Source organism: Sarcophilus harrisii, chromosome 3, assembly GCF_902635505.1.
Source record: "Sarcophilus harrisii chromosome 3, mSarHar1.11, whole genome shotgun sequence".
Classification (NCBI taxonomy): Eukaryota; Metazoa; Chordata; class Mammalia; order Dasyuromorphia; family Dasyuridae; genus Sarcophilus; species Sarcophilus harrisii.
This window is the reverse complement of record NC_045428.1, coordinates 301,068,287-301,081,745: the sequence shown is the minus strand read 5'-3', so window position 1 is coordinate 301,081,745 and position 13,459 is coordinate 301,068,287. Positions and strand designations below refer to the sequence as shown.

Below are 13,459 nucleotides of genomic sequence, written 5' to 3'. Positions count from 1 at the left end.
AGGGACCAACTTTCACCTTTTTAGGTATCTCTAGAACTTAGTGCAATATTTAGCACAAATAAGTACTTAATAAATTTTAGATGGAAAAAAATAAATTTTAGTTGACTGAATGACTAGCTATATTGATTAAAAAATCAGATAGCTTCAAGTTCAGCCTTTTGTCTATAAGTCATTTGTATAGCAAGGAGAAAGTACTTTGTTTTGTCTCTCTTGTGTAAGGGTGTGGGATATGGGAGGGGAAAAGTGTGTGAACTCCTCCTAGTCTTTTCTGCTTTATGTTTTCTTTCTGGAATGGTTTAGCACCATCCTCACAGAAGAAATTTTCTTTATTTTAATAGCTTTTTATTTACAAGTTATATGCATGGGTAATTTTACAGCATTGACAATTGCCAAACCTTTTGTTCCAGTTTTTCCTCTCCTTCCCTTCACCCCCTCCCTTAGATGGCAGGATGACCAATACACGTTAAATATATTAGAGTATAAATTAAATACAAAATAAGTATACAAGGAGACATTTTGTTAAGACTTGGAAGTGATCTTTTGAGTCTGAGAGGTCCAGGGATCCTGCATCCAACTAGAGGAGAGGTTGATTTCAGTTGTACTAAGAATAGGCTGGTGGTAGGGAAACCTTCTATATCAGAGATGATTATCAACAAGAGAATCAGTCCAAGCCTCACTAATTTACCAAAAATGGACAAGGAATGGTGTGAAAAGTGCAGTGGCAGAAGGAAATATAAAATGTGTAATTAGCAATAGTATAAACTACTTATGTACTAATGGGATTTAACCATCATCCTCCCAGCAGATTGTAACCGTACCTATAATTGTTACAAAATCAATCCTGTTCTTTTCAGTGTGTGGAGCAATAAGTTACCAATCTTATACCTTATTCATTTGGAATTTGATGTACTTTTTTACTCTCTCTTTGGAAAAGCCCTAGGTGAGTGTCTTACATAAAAATTAACTCTTGTGGTATGGAAGTAGGCAGTTTAATGAACCAAAATATGTGAGAAAAGGGAGACTTCTCTCATTAAAGACCAGACTCCCTAGGACTGAGTCCAGTCAAAATCACAGACCTGGACACAGATTCAATTCTAGTTCTTCAAAGTTAGATTTGAAATCGGGATTATAGACAAACCTCTGGAACATATCGGGGTTCGTACCCAGTGATGATGACCCTTATACTCATGAACTTCAAAGAAATCAAGATACACTGAAGGAAATTTGAAACACAAATATAGATATCCTTTCCAGTCTCTTTCTGTTCCATGGAACATTAAAGCTTCTTCACAAAATCTTGTAGCTGGCAAATGTTTTAGTGAGACATTGTCTACATTTGTGAGAAAGAGGGTGAGTAATAGGAAGTGGGTATGGTCTGGTGGAGCTGATGGGAACAAGAAAGATACATGTGGGTGGGGTCTATGAAAATGCTGCAGGCCAAAATATTTTGTTATGAATGAATGCCCAGAAAATGTCATTTCATTCCCAGTTCTCTTGGATGCACTCAGCAATTGCAGACACCAATCATAGTTCTACACATGCTTTGCTTCAAAATACATAAATCAGTATATGATGAGCTTGAACAAGCATGGTTGATGAAATTCCTCTGTCAGCTCACATGCTATTGGGTTTTAAACTTCATGAGGGCAAGGGAATCTATTTCACCATAATTTTGCATCTCCAAACGCCTATCACACATATGCAAATGTGGTTACAGAAGCAAAACAGCAGTGACATATGTCCTCCATAGGCAAAAATGCTCTTGACATTCTCTCTCTTCCTTGTATTTGTGGGTCACTAGTCTAATCAGCATGACATCCCAAGATCAGTTGAGATTTAATTTTTTCTTTATTTTTTGTTTTCCCCTCCATCCCGCACATTGAAAGTTTATTCCCTCAAATGATAAAATAGTGTACATATGGACCACATTGTACAGACTTAAATCAAAGATGAGTGGACTCTCTGATCTGGTGCCCTTTCTTTTAAAAGACAGTTCCGGTTCGTGTCTTGGTAGACGTAATTGGATAGTTGGAACACGTACCCTGCTGTCAGGAAATAAATAAAGCCACGTGAAACAAAGAAACTTTGATGTTCTCTGCCACTGTGAATATTTTAATGGTGGCCTGAAACCAAGCAACAGTCAATTTTGAGTTACAGCACAAGGGCACAGATTCTATCATTCCGTACCTGCCACTGGTATTATTCAGCAACCACTCAGGCTATTTAAACAAAATCATGGTTTCACCTGTTTTGCCCCTTGTTTAAGCTTAATATACTTCTATGTGAAGAGATATATTAACATATCTCTAGGTAAATAAATGTCTGAGGACCTTTGAAATTCAAAATGCGGATTCTGTGCTTTTATTTTAGCTCTGCTCCTTTCCCTCCTTTTCCCTCCCCTCTCTCCTCTTCCCTCCCACCCCATTTCTCTCTCTCTTTCATTTGAAATATGCAGTTGACAAAAAGTGAGATTTACAAAGAAGGTAAGGGTAAGATCTTACTGCCTCCATTTTCTCTCTTGAAACACTAGATCAGATTACTTTCAGTTCCAATGTTACTTTTGGAGCTCAAGAGAGCAATGACAGTCCAAAGCAATCCCAATAGATTTTGGACAGAAAACTATCTGCATCCAGAAAGAGAACTATGGAGATTGAGTCTAAATGAACACATGCTATGTTCACTTATTTTTTCTGTTTTTTTAATCTCCCATGGTTTTTCCCTTTTGCTCTGATTTTTCTCTCTCAACATGATTCATAAAGCAATGTGTATTAAAAATAAATAAATTAATTAAGAAAAGAATGAGAGAGAGTGATGACAGTATGGAGCCTGGTATAGGATTGTATATGGTCCCGGGAGAAAAATGGGCATAAACAATCTTCCAAAGGTAATGCAATTTAATGCTTTAAAATTCTTTGACTATTTAGTTAAACCTCAATTTTGGAAAAAGGGAGGCAGTATTGTCAATCAGTCAATAAACATTTATTAAGTGCTTATTATGTGAAAGGCCATTCTCTCTTAATAAAGAGTTATAACCAATTAGGAAAGAGCCATGTTTTCCCTAAAGGTTAATTGTTGAACTTTCTTTTGACTGGAGAGCATACAAAGCCCTGGCTGCTTTCTCCAATCTATCTTTATATTCTATTTTTTTATAGTTGGAGGGGCTAACCCCTTTAAATCCATGCATGACCCCCCACCAGCAGCCAGCAATGGCAGCTGTGGAGTCATTGTCCCCACCATGGAAAAAAGCTCGGTGGGCAAGTTCCTTCCAAGAGTCTCCCGCAGCAAGGATGGCATCATAGGCAATCATGGGGGCATCATGTCCACTACTGCCTCCCCAATCAGAATAACTCACTGACTTATAGAATTGATCTCTCTCTTTCACACCAAAGGACTCTGGGAAAATAGGAGGTCCACCATTTGAAATCCCTCGAAGTTTCAAGTACTTTTCCCATTGATCTTTGAAATAGTCCCTGTAGCCAAAAAAAAGAGGGGGAGGGAAAATGAGTAGTAAACTGTAAATCCCAAAGTTAACAATCCACAATAGAAAGCCAAAGCAGATGCCTTACTAAGGAAATTTGTAAACTGATAGCAAGCAGCTTACAGGAATAAAAATTAAAATTAGTGACATTTCTAAGAGACTTAATTAGGATTTGGAAAACACTTTCCTTGCAACAATTCTGTGAGATAGGTACTAGCGCAGATAGCACTCACCACCCCATTTTACAGATGTGGAAAATGGGACTTAAGGAGAATCAGTGAATTGTTTATGGTCATAAACAGTATCAGAGTTGTGTGTCAACCCAAAAATCCTGGCCCCAAACATAGTACTTTTTCTACTAGTCAGTTAAATAGATAGATATGAATAAACAGATAGAAATGGTTAGATAGATAGATTATAGCCAGATAAGAGATAGATACATAAAACAGAAATGGATAGATGATAGAGATGGTAGAGTCAGGGATGTTTAGATAGGCATATGATAGACAGACAAATAGATATGGATAGACAGATGACCGATTAAATAGATGATAGAGAGATAGAAGCAGACATAGATGGATAGACAGATAGACATGACAGATAAGGAGGGATTGCTAGATAGACAGAGATGGTTTGATAGATAGACAGATACTAGATACATAGATACACAGACAGGGATGAAAAAACAGATAACAAATGATAGATAAAGGTAGTTAAACAGATAAATGACAGACAAATGATAGGCAGAGATGGATAGATAAGTAGACTAGATAAATAGATGATAGATAGATAGATAGATAGATGTAAAATATAAGAGAAAGAATATTGCCTCTGAAGTGAAAGAATGTGTGTTTAAATTCCATTTCTGATGCTTATTATTTGTTTGACCTTGACAAGCCACTTATTATTTCTGGACTTCAGTTTCCCAAACAGGTAAAATAAAGGAGCTGGTCCAGAAGACCTTATAAATGCCTTCCAATTCTAGATTTATAAGAAATGACTCTATCTATCAATCTATCTATCTATCCATCTATACTCAAAACCAGTTCTCCCTCAACTAAAGGAATTCATTTCAGAAAGCATTTATTGAATGCTTATTTTGTGCCAAGCACTGTGTTATGATTCTTTGTATACACAGAGACACAAAATGAAACATTTCCTGACCTCAAAGATCTTAAGGAATACTGGGAAGAACTGGGAGCAACATATAGAGATTTAATGAAATTCATACAAAGTAGATGACTATGAATAGCACAATGGGGACAAACTCAGACCTTTATGGAAGGATTTGGGAGGGAAGGAGCATTATGCAAAATTTCACCTTTTAAAGGAGAACATGAGTCACATAACCAAAATTACAGGAGTCTTCAGGAAAAAATCTGCCTGTGCCTTTCTTAATCTAAGAATGGCAGCATGGAGTGATCTCTACAATGCCGAAGAAAAAGGAAGTTATGTGGCTGCCTTCCAACTGACTTCCTACACTATAAAATTATCGAGTGGAAAAAAAGCCATCTCTCAAGGATTGTCACCAAGTATTGCAATGCATTAGCATTGTGGATCAATGGAAGACAGAAAATAGTATATCTTTGCATTTGCACTAACACATGAAAAATCACTACTGTGTGTAGATACCTCTCATTAGCAAAGGAAAGCTGGAAAGCAAATAATGAGGGGGAGTTAGATTGATCATTTGCATGTTCACTTGGACCACCCTGATTATCATAGGCTATGGATTTTGAGTATGAACATTAGGGATGGAATTCAAACCAAGAAATCTCCCAATAGAGCTAATTTTTCAAGTAGCTGTTAACTGCAAATAAACCTGAAAACCTAAGCGAATGAGGAGAGAAGGGAGAAGACACCTATTGAGGGCTTCTCTCTAAGCCATGGGTTAGAAAAACCAATTATTTATCCTATCATATGACCAAGGTATACTATAAACCAAAACTAACACTAGCATGCATATTGACTCACCAGGATTCAAGATTCTCTTTCACAAAATAGTCGGCCTGCACAATGTACTTTTGGGCTTTTGGTAGCACCTCCATCAATCCCCTTCCCCATTCTTGAGGGGGTTTGCCATTCACTGCATAAGAGGTAAAAAGAGCCGAGGCAACAGCCCCAAGGTAGCCGGTGGGATGGTGATGGGTCATGCGGCCACTTTCAATGCTCACTTGGATCAGAGTGTCCTGTTGTTCAGGGTGTGGGAATCTTAGTCCAATACACATGGCACGCATGGCAGCACCACATCCCCCCTCCTTTTTGCTGAATGGAATCCTCCATCCATTGGGTTCATCTGGCTTCAGCTTCAAGGCATTGTTCTCACTGGCAGCACCTATAAGGCAATGTATCAGTGCCAGCCATGGACTGGTGAAACTCAGCTTGATTAGTTTGGCCCCAGCCCCAAGGATGCATGTATATAGTAAAGCTTAATTAACCTGGGCACATAACACACATTCCCCCAGTTTCTTTTATAAAGGTAAGAGGGGGAGAAAGGGAATAAGTATTTATTCAGGGTCTATAATAACCCAGGCACTGTGCTACAAATGTTACTTTATAATTTTTTTTTAATGTTACTTTTATTTGACTTTCACTACTACTCTGGAAGGGAGGTGTTGCTATCATCCACATTTTATAATTGAGGAAACTGTGGCAGATAGTGGTTAAGGGATTTGCCCACTGTCACATAGCTTGTAAGTGTTGAGGATAGATTTGAGTTCATTCTTAAGACATCAAAGAGGATATATCTAGTAGAGTTGGTGCAAGATATGGAATGTTATCATCTATGTAACCTTGACAAACCACTGGAAAATGAAGGGAGATAGGATTCCAGAAATAGGAAATATCTCTCTTTGGCAAGAGTGGCAGACTACTAGATTTGAATATTACAAGGAAAAGTGGATTGTATTAATTTCCCTGTAAGGTCTCAAGATGATAGACTTAAAACTGGAAGAGACCTTAGAAGTCATTTAGTCCAATCCATTATTGTATAGATGAGAAAAGTAAGATCCAGGTCAGTTAAATGATTGGCTTAAGGTCACCTAGGCAGCATGAAGCAGGGGAAGATTTGAAACAAGATCCTCGGACTCCAATCTACGGGTCTAACATTTTATCACTATTTTACAAAATAGACTGGTAATGGTTGAAAGATCAAAAGAAAACTCCATATCCCAATCTAATTCAAACACAATTCTCTTTCACCTAACCATACTTGTAAAGGGCTATACCTAAGTGAAAAGCTTAGAAAGCCTGTAAAGGGTTAAAGGGGACTATACCATTAAGGGGCTGGCGGTTCTCTGAAAGTCCCCACAGCTGTGAATCATAACACACTTGAAGGAATTGCAAATCAGCCTTTACTGAAGTGGATGTTGCTTGTGGATTGGGAATGAAATAAATTGGAGGCTAAAGGAGAGAGGAGAGAAGTCAGAGAATACAACTGCCCCTCAGTCTCCTTGTATCATTATCATCCTCTAACATGAAGGGATCTATTCTGCTGTCAGAATTCGATCCTCAGCAGCCACCGGCAGGTAACTCCTGTAACATACACTTGATTTGCCAGTCCCTAAAATGATTATTACCTGGAGCTCGGCCAGTCATGTCATTCATGCATTCTTTATAGTGTCTTGCTATGAGGGAATACACCCGGGTCAAGTCCTCTTCTTTCCTAGCAGCAATGAGGGCTTCTGCCGTTGCCAAGTGCATCACTGTGTCATCACTGACTCTCCAGCCTTCAATATCGATGGCATCCAATCCTCCAAGTTCAGCAAGCTGTTGGTGGATCTTCTCACCATCAAAGAGGAACTCCCATTTCCCGTTGAAATATCCCAGGGAGTCACCTACTGCACTTAGTACCATGGCAGCCATGTATCTCTCTAATAATGCTATGGACATTGTGTATCCCAAATAGGTCCCCTTTGAGAAAATCTGTAAGATGTACAAAGAAAGAGAATCTGTGAATGTCAAGTTTAACTCTGAAGAGACCTGATGAAGTCAAATAATATTCTCCTTTCAGTTTGGCTTACTTAGACCTTCGGAATGTCTTTAGGTCACTATACCTAGTGTTACTGTATTTCTCAGAAGTCATAAGCATTTTGCTTTGTATCCACCTAATACACTTATACTTTATATGTGATATTTTGTACTATAGCTATCAGTATTGTTTCATCTTTAAGTTCCTTGAAGACAGGACCTGTTTCTTCCAACTTTATGTTTTCATTAGTCTCCAGCACAAAATTCTATATACAACAGGCACAGAATGTGTGTTTATCTAAGACTACCTTTACCCTTAGTTCCTGGAACTACAATAATTACAATCAAATCACTACAGTGATTGTTCCAAAACCTCTCCATACTTCAAGCCTCTGATACGCATACTTCCCTCACTAGCTTAGCTAAAGACCATTCACGCCCCCCCCCGAATTTTTTTTGAAAGTCATTTCATTCCCCAAGAGTTTCCTTCACTCTAGTGTCTGATGAAAAGGCAACCTTTCTCTTTTCAGAACTACCTCCTGTATATATAATGTATGTATATACATGTATATGTTTCATATATATACATATGTTTGTGTAAATGTGTATATATACATGCATATATATGTGGGTGTCTGTATGTTTATGTATATGTATATATATATATATATATATATATATATATATATATATATATATATATATGTATGTGTATATATAAGGAAATGGCAAACCTTTTCAGTATTTTTGCCAAGAAAATCCCAAATGGAGTCATGAAGAGTTAGACGCAACTGAAACAACTGAAGTGTTCCCCAAGGCTCTGTCCTGGTCCCACTTTTTTCTAAATAACTAACTCAGTGATCTTACCAACTCCAGTGGGTTTGATTTTTTTTTCTAATGCAGATAATTTCCAAATAGAGAAACACATACACACACACACACATCCCTTCCCTCCTTTGCTCTGCTTTCAGACCCCATAGCTTCCTTTAAATCCCAACTAAAATTCCATCCTTTATAAGCAGCCTTTCCCAATCTCTTTTAATTACAGTGCTTTCCCTCTGTTAACTATTTTTTATTTATCCTACATAGAGTTTGCTTTGTGTATATTTCCTTGCATGTTTTCTATCCCATTAAGATTGTAAACTTCTTGAAGGAAGAGTCTGTCTTTTGCCTCTTTTTGTATCCCCAATGCTTAGGACAGTGCTTGGTACAAAGGAGATGCTTAATAAATGTATACATACATAAAACATATATGCATATATGCAAACATATATACACATATGTGGGTGTATATATGTGTATGTGCATACCCACACAATCTTATCCTAGTCTCTCTTCTGAGTTTCAGTCTCATATCACTACCTGCACTGTGCTAATTATTTTACAATAATCATCTCATTTGGTTCTCACTACACTGGGAGATGGATGATATTATTATTCCCATTATACAATGGAGAAAACTGAGGCAAATAGAACTTAGGTGCCTTCTCCATGGATACATATGTAATAAATTTCTGAGACTGAATTTGAATTTGGGATTTCCTAGGTCCAGCGATCTATGCATATCTACTTCTTTGCTTTGCTCTTCATCTCCTGATAGATATAATGGGCTCAAACTGCAGGTTGAGACATATTTTGGGGGATAGGAATTTGTTTTACTGGGCTTTTTGTTTTTCTGGTGGGGGTAGAAAGGGAAAGAAAATAGATTTTTATTCATTAAAAAAATAAACTCCTTCAGGTCAGGGACATGTTTTTGCTCTTTTTTTGTATCTCTGGCACTTTGCACAATGTCTAACACAATAGCACTTAAGAAATACTTGTTGAGTTATTGGATTTGGATTTGGACCTAAGCTCAAATTCTGATTCTAGCTATTAACCCTCCCTGTGACCATGAACCAGTCACAGTCTTTGTTCTCATTGCATTCAAGGATCCCTCAGATCCCTTCTAATCTTTTGACTATAGAACTAGTGGTCTTTTTACTTTACTCTTGCTCATCTTGGTGAATTCCTCCAGGGATTGTGTGGGTTTCCACATTCTTGGTGCTTTCCTCTGGGAATTTTCAGAGCCATTACCCCACCTTTCCCGATATGGGTTTTTCTTTCACAATCATTGGTCATTTAACCATTAACATCATCACATATTTAAGATGGGCTTTGTCACACTTATAATACTGATAACAAAAATAATAATTGACATTTATATATCCTTTCAAGGCAGTTAGATGGGTAATGGATAGAATGACAGGCCTGAAGTCAGGAAGATCTGGGTTCAAATATGGCATCAGATCCTTACTAGCTTTGTGATCCTGGGTAAGTCATGTAACCCTGTCTGCCTTATCTTCAAAATGAATTAGAGAAGGAAATAAACCATTCTGACATCTCTGCCAAGAAAACCCCATATGGGGTCACAAAGAGTTGGACACAACTGAAATGACTGAACACATCCTTTCAAAGTTTGCAAGGAGCTAATTTGTTATTTATTATTAAAATGATCTCATTTTAAACCTAATAACAATCCTATGAGAAATGTCCTATAGATATTATCCTCATCTTACAAATACATCAAATGAGACTTAAAGAAATGATTTTGCCAGCGATGGGATACAAAACCAAGCCTTCCTGACACCATCTCCAGGGCTTTAGCCTCTACATGGTAGTGCCAATATTTACAAATTGCTTTAATATGAGGAAGCACTTTATATACATTCCTCCTTTGATCTTTACAACAACCCACTGAGGTCACATGATCACAGATTTAAAACTAGAAGGATCCTGAAGAATCAACTAAATCTCATCCATTCAAGACGGTATAATGACTAAAACACTAGAGTCAGGAAGTTCCCAGTTCAAATCCGACTTCAGTAACTTACGAAAGGGGTGTGACCCTGATCAAGACATTTACCCAAAGTGGGGATAATGATTCCACCTACCTCACAGATGGGAAGGATTGAAGGAGAAAGGAAAAGGGGACAGCAGAGGACGAGATGGACAGATAGTATCATGAAAGCAACCAACAAGAGCGTGGACAGACTTCGGGATACAGTGGAGGATAGAAGGGCTTGATGTGCTATGCCATGGGGTCATGAAGAGTCGTACAGGACTGAACAACCTCACTTCGCCAGGTGCTATGAGGATCAAAGGAGATAATTTTTTGTAATATGTTTTGCAAATTTCAGGATCTATATAAATGTTAACTATCATTATTATTTATCCAGATGAGGAAACTGAGGTCCTGAAAGCTTAAATGACTTCCTCAGTGTCATATAAGCTGTAAATGGTGAGTCAGCAGTTCAACCCAGAGCCTCAGACTCTCTTTTCCCTCTTTTAGTAAAAAATGGAGCGTTATTCCCATTTTACAGATAAGAAAAATGGAGTTTCAAAGATATTAAATAACTTGCTCGAGATTACACAGCTAGTAATTGGCCTCAGAATTGGGATTTGAATCCAAACGTTTCCTGACCCACCAATGCATCAATTTCTCACTGCCTTTCTAACTTGTGGGCTACAAACAGATTTCTCATGTGAAGTGCATGATTTTGAAATACACCAGCTGTGTTGAGGACCCCTTCACTTTCACAGATACGAAATCAAATGTTCTAAAATAAGGCCCAGACGGTGGTTTCCTGACAGTTCTGGACCTGTGGGTGAGAAACAAAACTTCGAAGCTGGCTGCGCGCACTCGCCTCATCCAGGACTTTGGCAAAGGCCGTCAGGAAATCCTAGCCCATCGCTGCGGTTTCGGAACAAACTGTGTTCAAGGTCCTTCTCCAAACGTAAGGAAACAGAAACCGTTCAGCCTATGATCGGGAACCCAGCTCCCACCAGCTCGTTAGCTGCTGGAGGCAGGGATCCCTGGGGAAATCCACTCTTGCTTGTGCCCCGTTTCTGTGCCAAGGAGTCTACGGGGGGATAAACTCCCCTTCCCCCCCCCCCCATACCTTCACTTCTCAAGCCGAGCGTGGGGTTCAGAAAGAGAAAGTTCTCTTGACTCCGGCCTTGGATCCGGCTAGGTTTAGAGGGACTATCCAATCGTGATGAAGGTCAAAAGCACTTGCAGGTCAGAGGCGACCGACACTCTACCCAGAGCTGTCTTCCGGCCTGCTCTGGGTCTGCCCAGACTAGAACAAGGCAAAGAGAAAAGATTCATACCCGGGATAGCCGCGCCCTTTAAGGAGGCAGGCTGGAGGGAGTAGGGCGGGCTGATTGAATCCTCTCATCAAAAACCACGGACTATCCTGCCCCTTAGGTCCTCTGCAGAAAGGGCCGAGAAATGTATAAAAGGTCGTCAGAGGAGCAGAGTATGATTTTTTTTTGTTTGTTTATGTTTTGGTATTGGTTGTTTCCCCCCTTTACCCCGCTTTATTGAAGGGTTTATTGTTTGCTCATTTCCATTGGCTTTTTTTTCCCCTCTGCAAGAACATTTTTTAAAGAGGATTTATGATTTTTCTTATATTTTTTTTTCTCTTGGGGGAAAGCATTGTTGAGCGCTATTGGTGAATTAATTCTACTTTTATTCGTTTTTTCCCCTTCTCTTAATAGTTTTTTATTTCTTTCAGTTAGACGTAAAGATAGTTTTCAAGATTCACTTTTGTAAGATTTTGAATTCCAAATTTTTTTTCTTCCTCCTTCCCTCCCTATCTCCTCCCCAAGACAGCAAGCAATCTGATATAGCATATATATATATGGTGTGTATATACATATATATATATATATATATATATATACAGTCATTTTGTCATGTTGTGAAAAAAACAAAAGAGAAAAAACACACAAAAGAAAAAAAAAAGGTGAAAACAGAATTCTTTGATATGAATTCAGTTTCCATAATTCTGTCTCTGGATGTGGATGGCATTTTCCATCCCAAGTCTGCTGGAATTGTCTTGGATCACTATATTGCTTAAAAGAGCTAAGAGTGTTACAGTTGATCATTACACAATCTTGCTGTTATTGTGGATGATGTTATCTGACCAGAAAATTAAAAAGAGGAATCACCTTATTTCACAAATGAGAAAATTGAGGCCCAGGGGGACTTCAGCCAAAAGTTAAAGCCAATCCAAAATAAGAGGGAGAAGTTCTTGAGAAACTTATAACGGCATGGAAAGCTCACCCAAAGTCAGAAGAGTTTGACTTTCAAAAGGAATGATATGGAGCCTTTGATATATCCAAGTTTAATACAACTCATATTTCCTTTTGACTTTCAAAAGGAATGATATGGAGCCTTTGATATACCCAAGTTTAATACAATTCATAGTTCCTTTTTCTTCCTTTTTCTAAAAAAAAGGTTTTTTCCCCCTCGTAATTGATTTTCCAATACCTCTTTCCCCATTCCCTACTTGGGAATCATCCCTCATAACAAATGGGATATATTTCTTTTCATTTACTAAAATCATCTCTATTCCTTAAAAATTTTATTTTTATTGATATCTTGTTTTTACATCATTTTCATTTTTAAACACGGCCCTTTACTTACTCAGTAGCCATCCTTTGTCACAAATTTGTGTATTGTTTTCATTTTGTATTTTTTCTTTTTAAAATTTCTTTTTAATTGATTTATTTTCTTTTTATTAGCTCCTTAATTTCCAAATGCAATCCTTCACTGCTCAGTAGCCATCCCTTGTAACAAAATTTAAAAAGAAAGAGGGGAGAAAAACAGTTCAGGAAAATACCCAGCCAAATAAGCAAATCTAACAAATTATGTAACATTCTACCCTCCTAATTTTCCTACCACTCCAAAGGAAATGATCTGTGTTATCTCATCTTCTCTGGAACCAAGCTTGATCATTACAAGGCATTTACTTTTGTTTGGGTTTTATTGTTCTTTTACATTGTTGCAGTCATTGAATATATTGGGTTTTTTTGTGGCTTTCTGCTAATTTGATGCAATGTCAGTTTATATGTTTTTTCAACAATCTCTGGGATTCTTCATATTCATTATTTCTTCCAGGACAGTAATATTCCATTACATTCATAAACCACAGTTTGTTTAGCCATTTCCCAGTGGCAGATACAAGT

The 13,459-nt window shown here is 37.9% G+C and overlaps 1 protein-coding gene across 3 annotated transcripts; it reads right to left on the bottom strand.

Moving 5' to 3' along the window:
* Nucleotides 1-860: 860 nt before the first annotated feature.
* On the bottom strand, nucleotides 861-11,632 carry ADPRH (ADP-ribosylarginine hydrolase). Of its 3 annotated transcripts, XM_023501060.2 has the most exons (6): nucleotides 11,386-11,614; nucleotides 10,378-10,572; nucleotides 7,057-7,402; nucleotides 5,453-5,813; nucleotides 3,353-3,470; nucleotides 861-2,045 (listed from the first exon to the last, which is right to left on the bottom strand). In XM_023501060.2, exons 2-6 carry the CDS (start codon nucleotides 10,447-10,449, stop codon nucleotides 1,983-1,985), a joined length of 960 nt encoding a protein of 319 aa, XP_023356828.1. In that variant the 5' UTR covers nucleotides 10,450-10,572; nucleotides 11,386-11,614; the 3' UTR covers nucleotides 861-1,982. The 3 variants fall into 3 exon arrangements, with proteins under 3 accessions (XP_023356828.1, XP_023356826.1, XP_003766517.1); XM_023501058.2 differs by lacking the exon at nucleotides 861-2,045 and having other exon boundaries at nucleotides 2,735-3,470; XM_003766469.4 differs by lacking the exons at nucleotides 861-2,045; nucleotides 10,378-10,572 and having other exon boundaries at nucleotides 2,735-3,470; nucleotides 11,386-11,632.
* Between the last annotated feature and the right edge of the window lie 1,827 nt (nucleotides 11,633-13,459).

Excerpts from the sequence above, each read along its gene's own strand:
- ADPRH (XM_023501058.2), bottom strand. The coding sequence starts at position 10,449 with ATGATACTATCTGTCCATCTCGTCCTCTGCTGTCCCCTTTTCCTTTCT. Across the intron at positions 7,403-10,377 it reads CAATCCTTCCCATCTGTGAG|ATTTTCTCAAAGGGGACCTA; the intron begins GTAGGTGGAATC and ends TACATCTTACAG. Across the intron at positions 5,814-7,056 it reads CATGACTGGCCGAGCTCCAG|GTGCTGCCAGTGAGAACAAT; the intron begins GTAATAATCATT and ends ATTGCCTTATAG.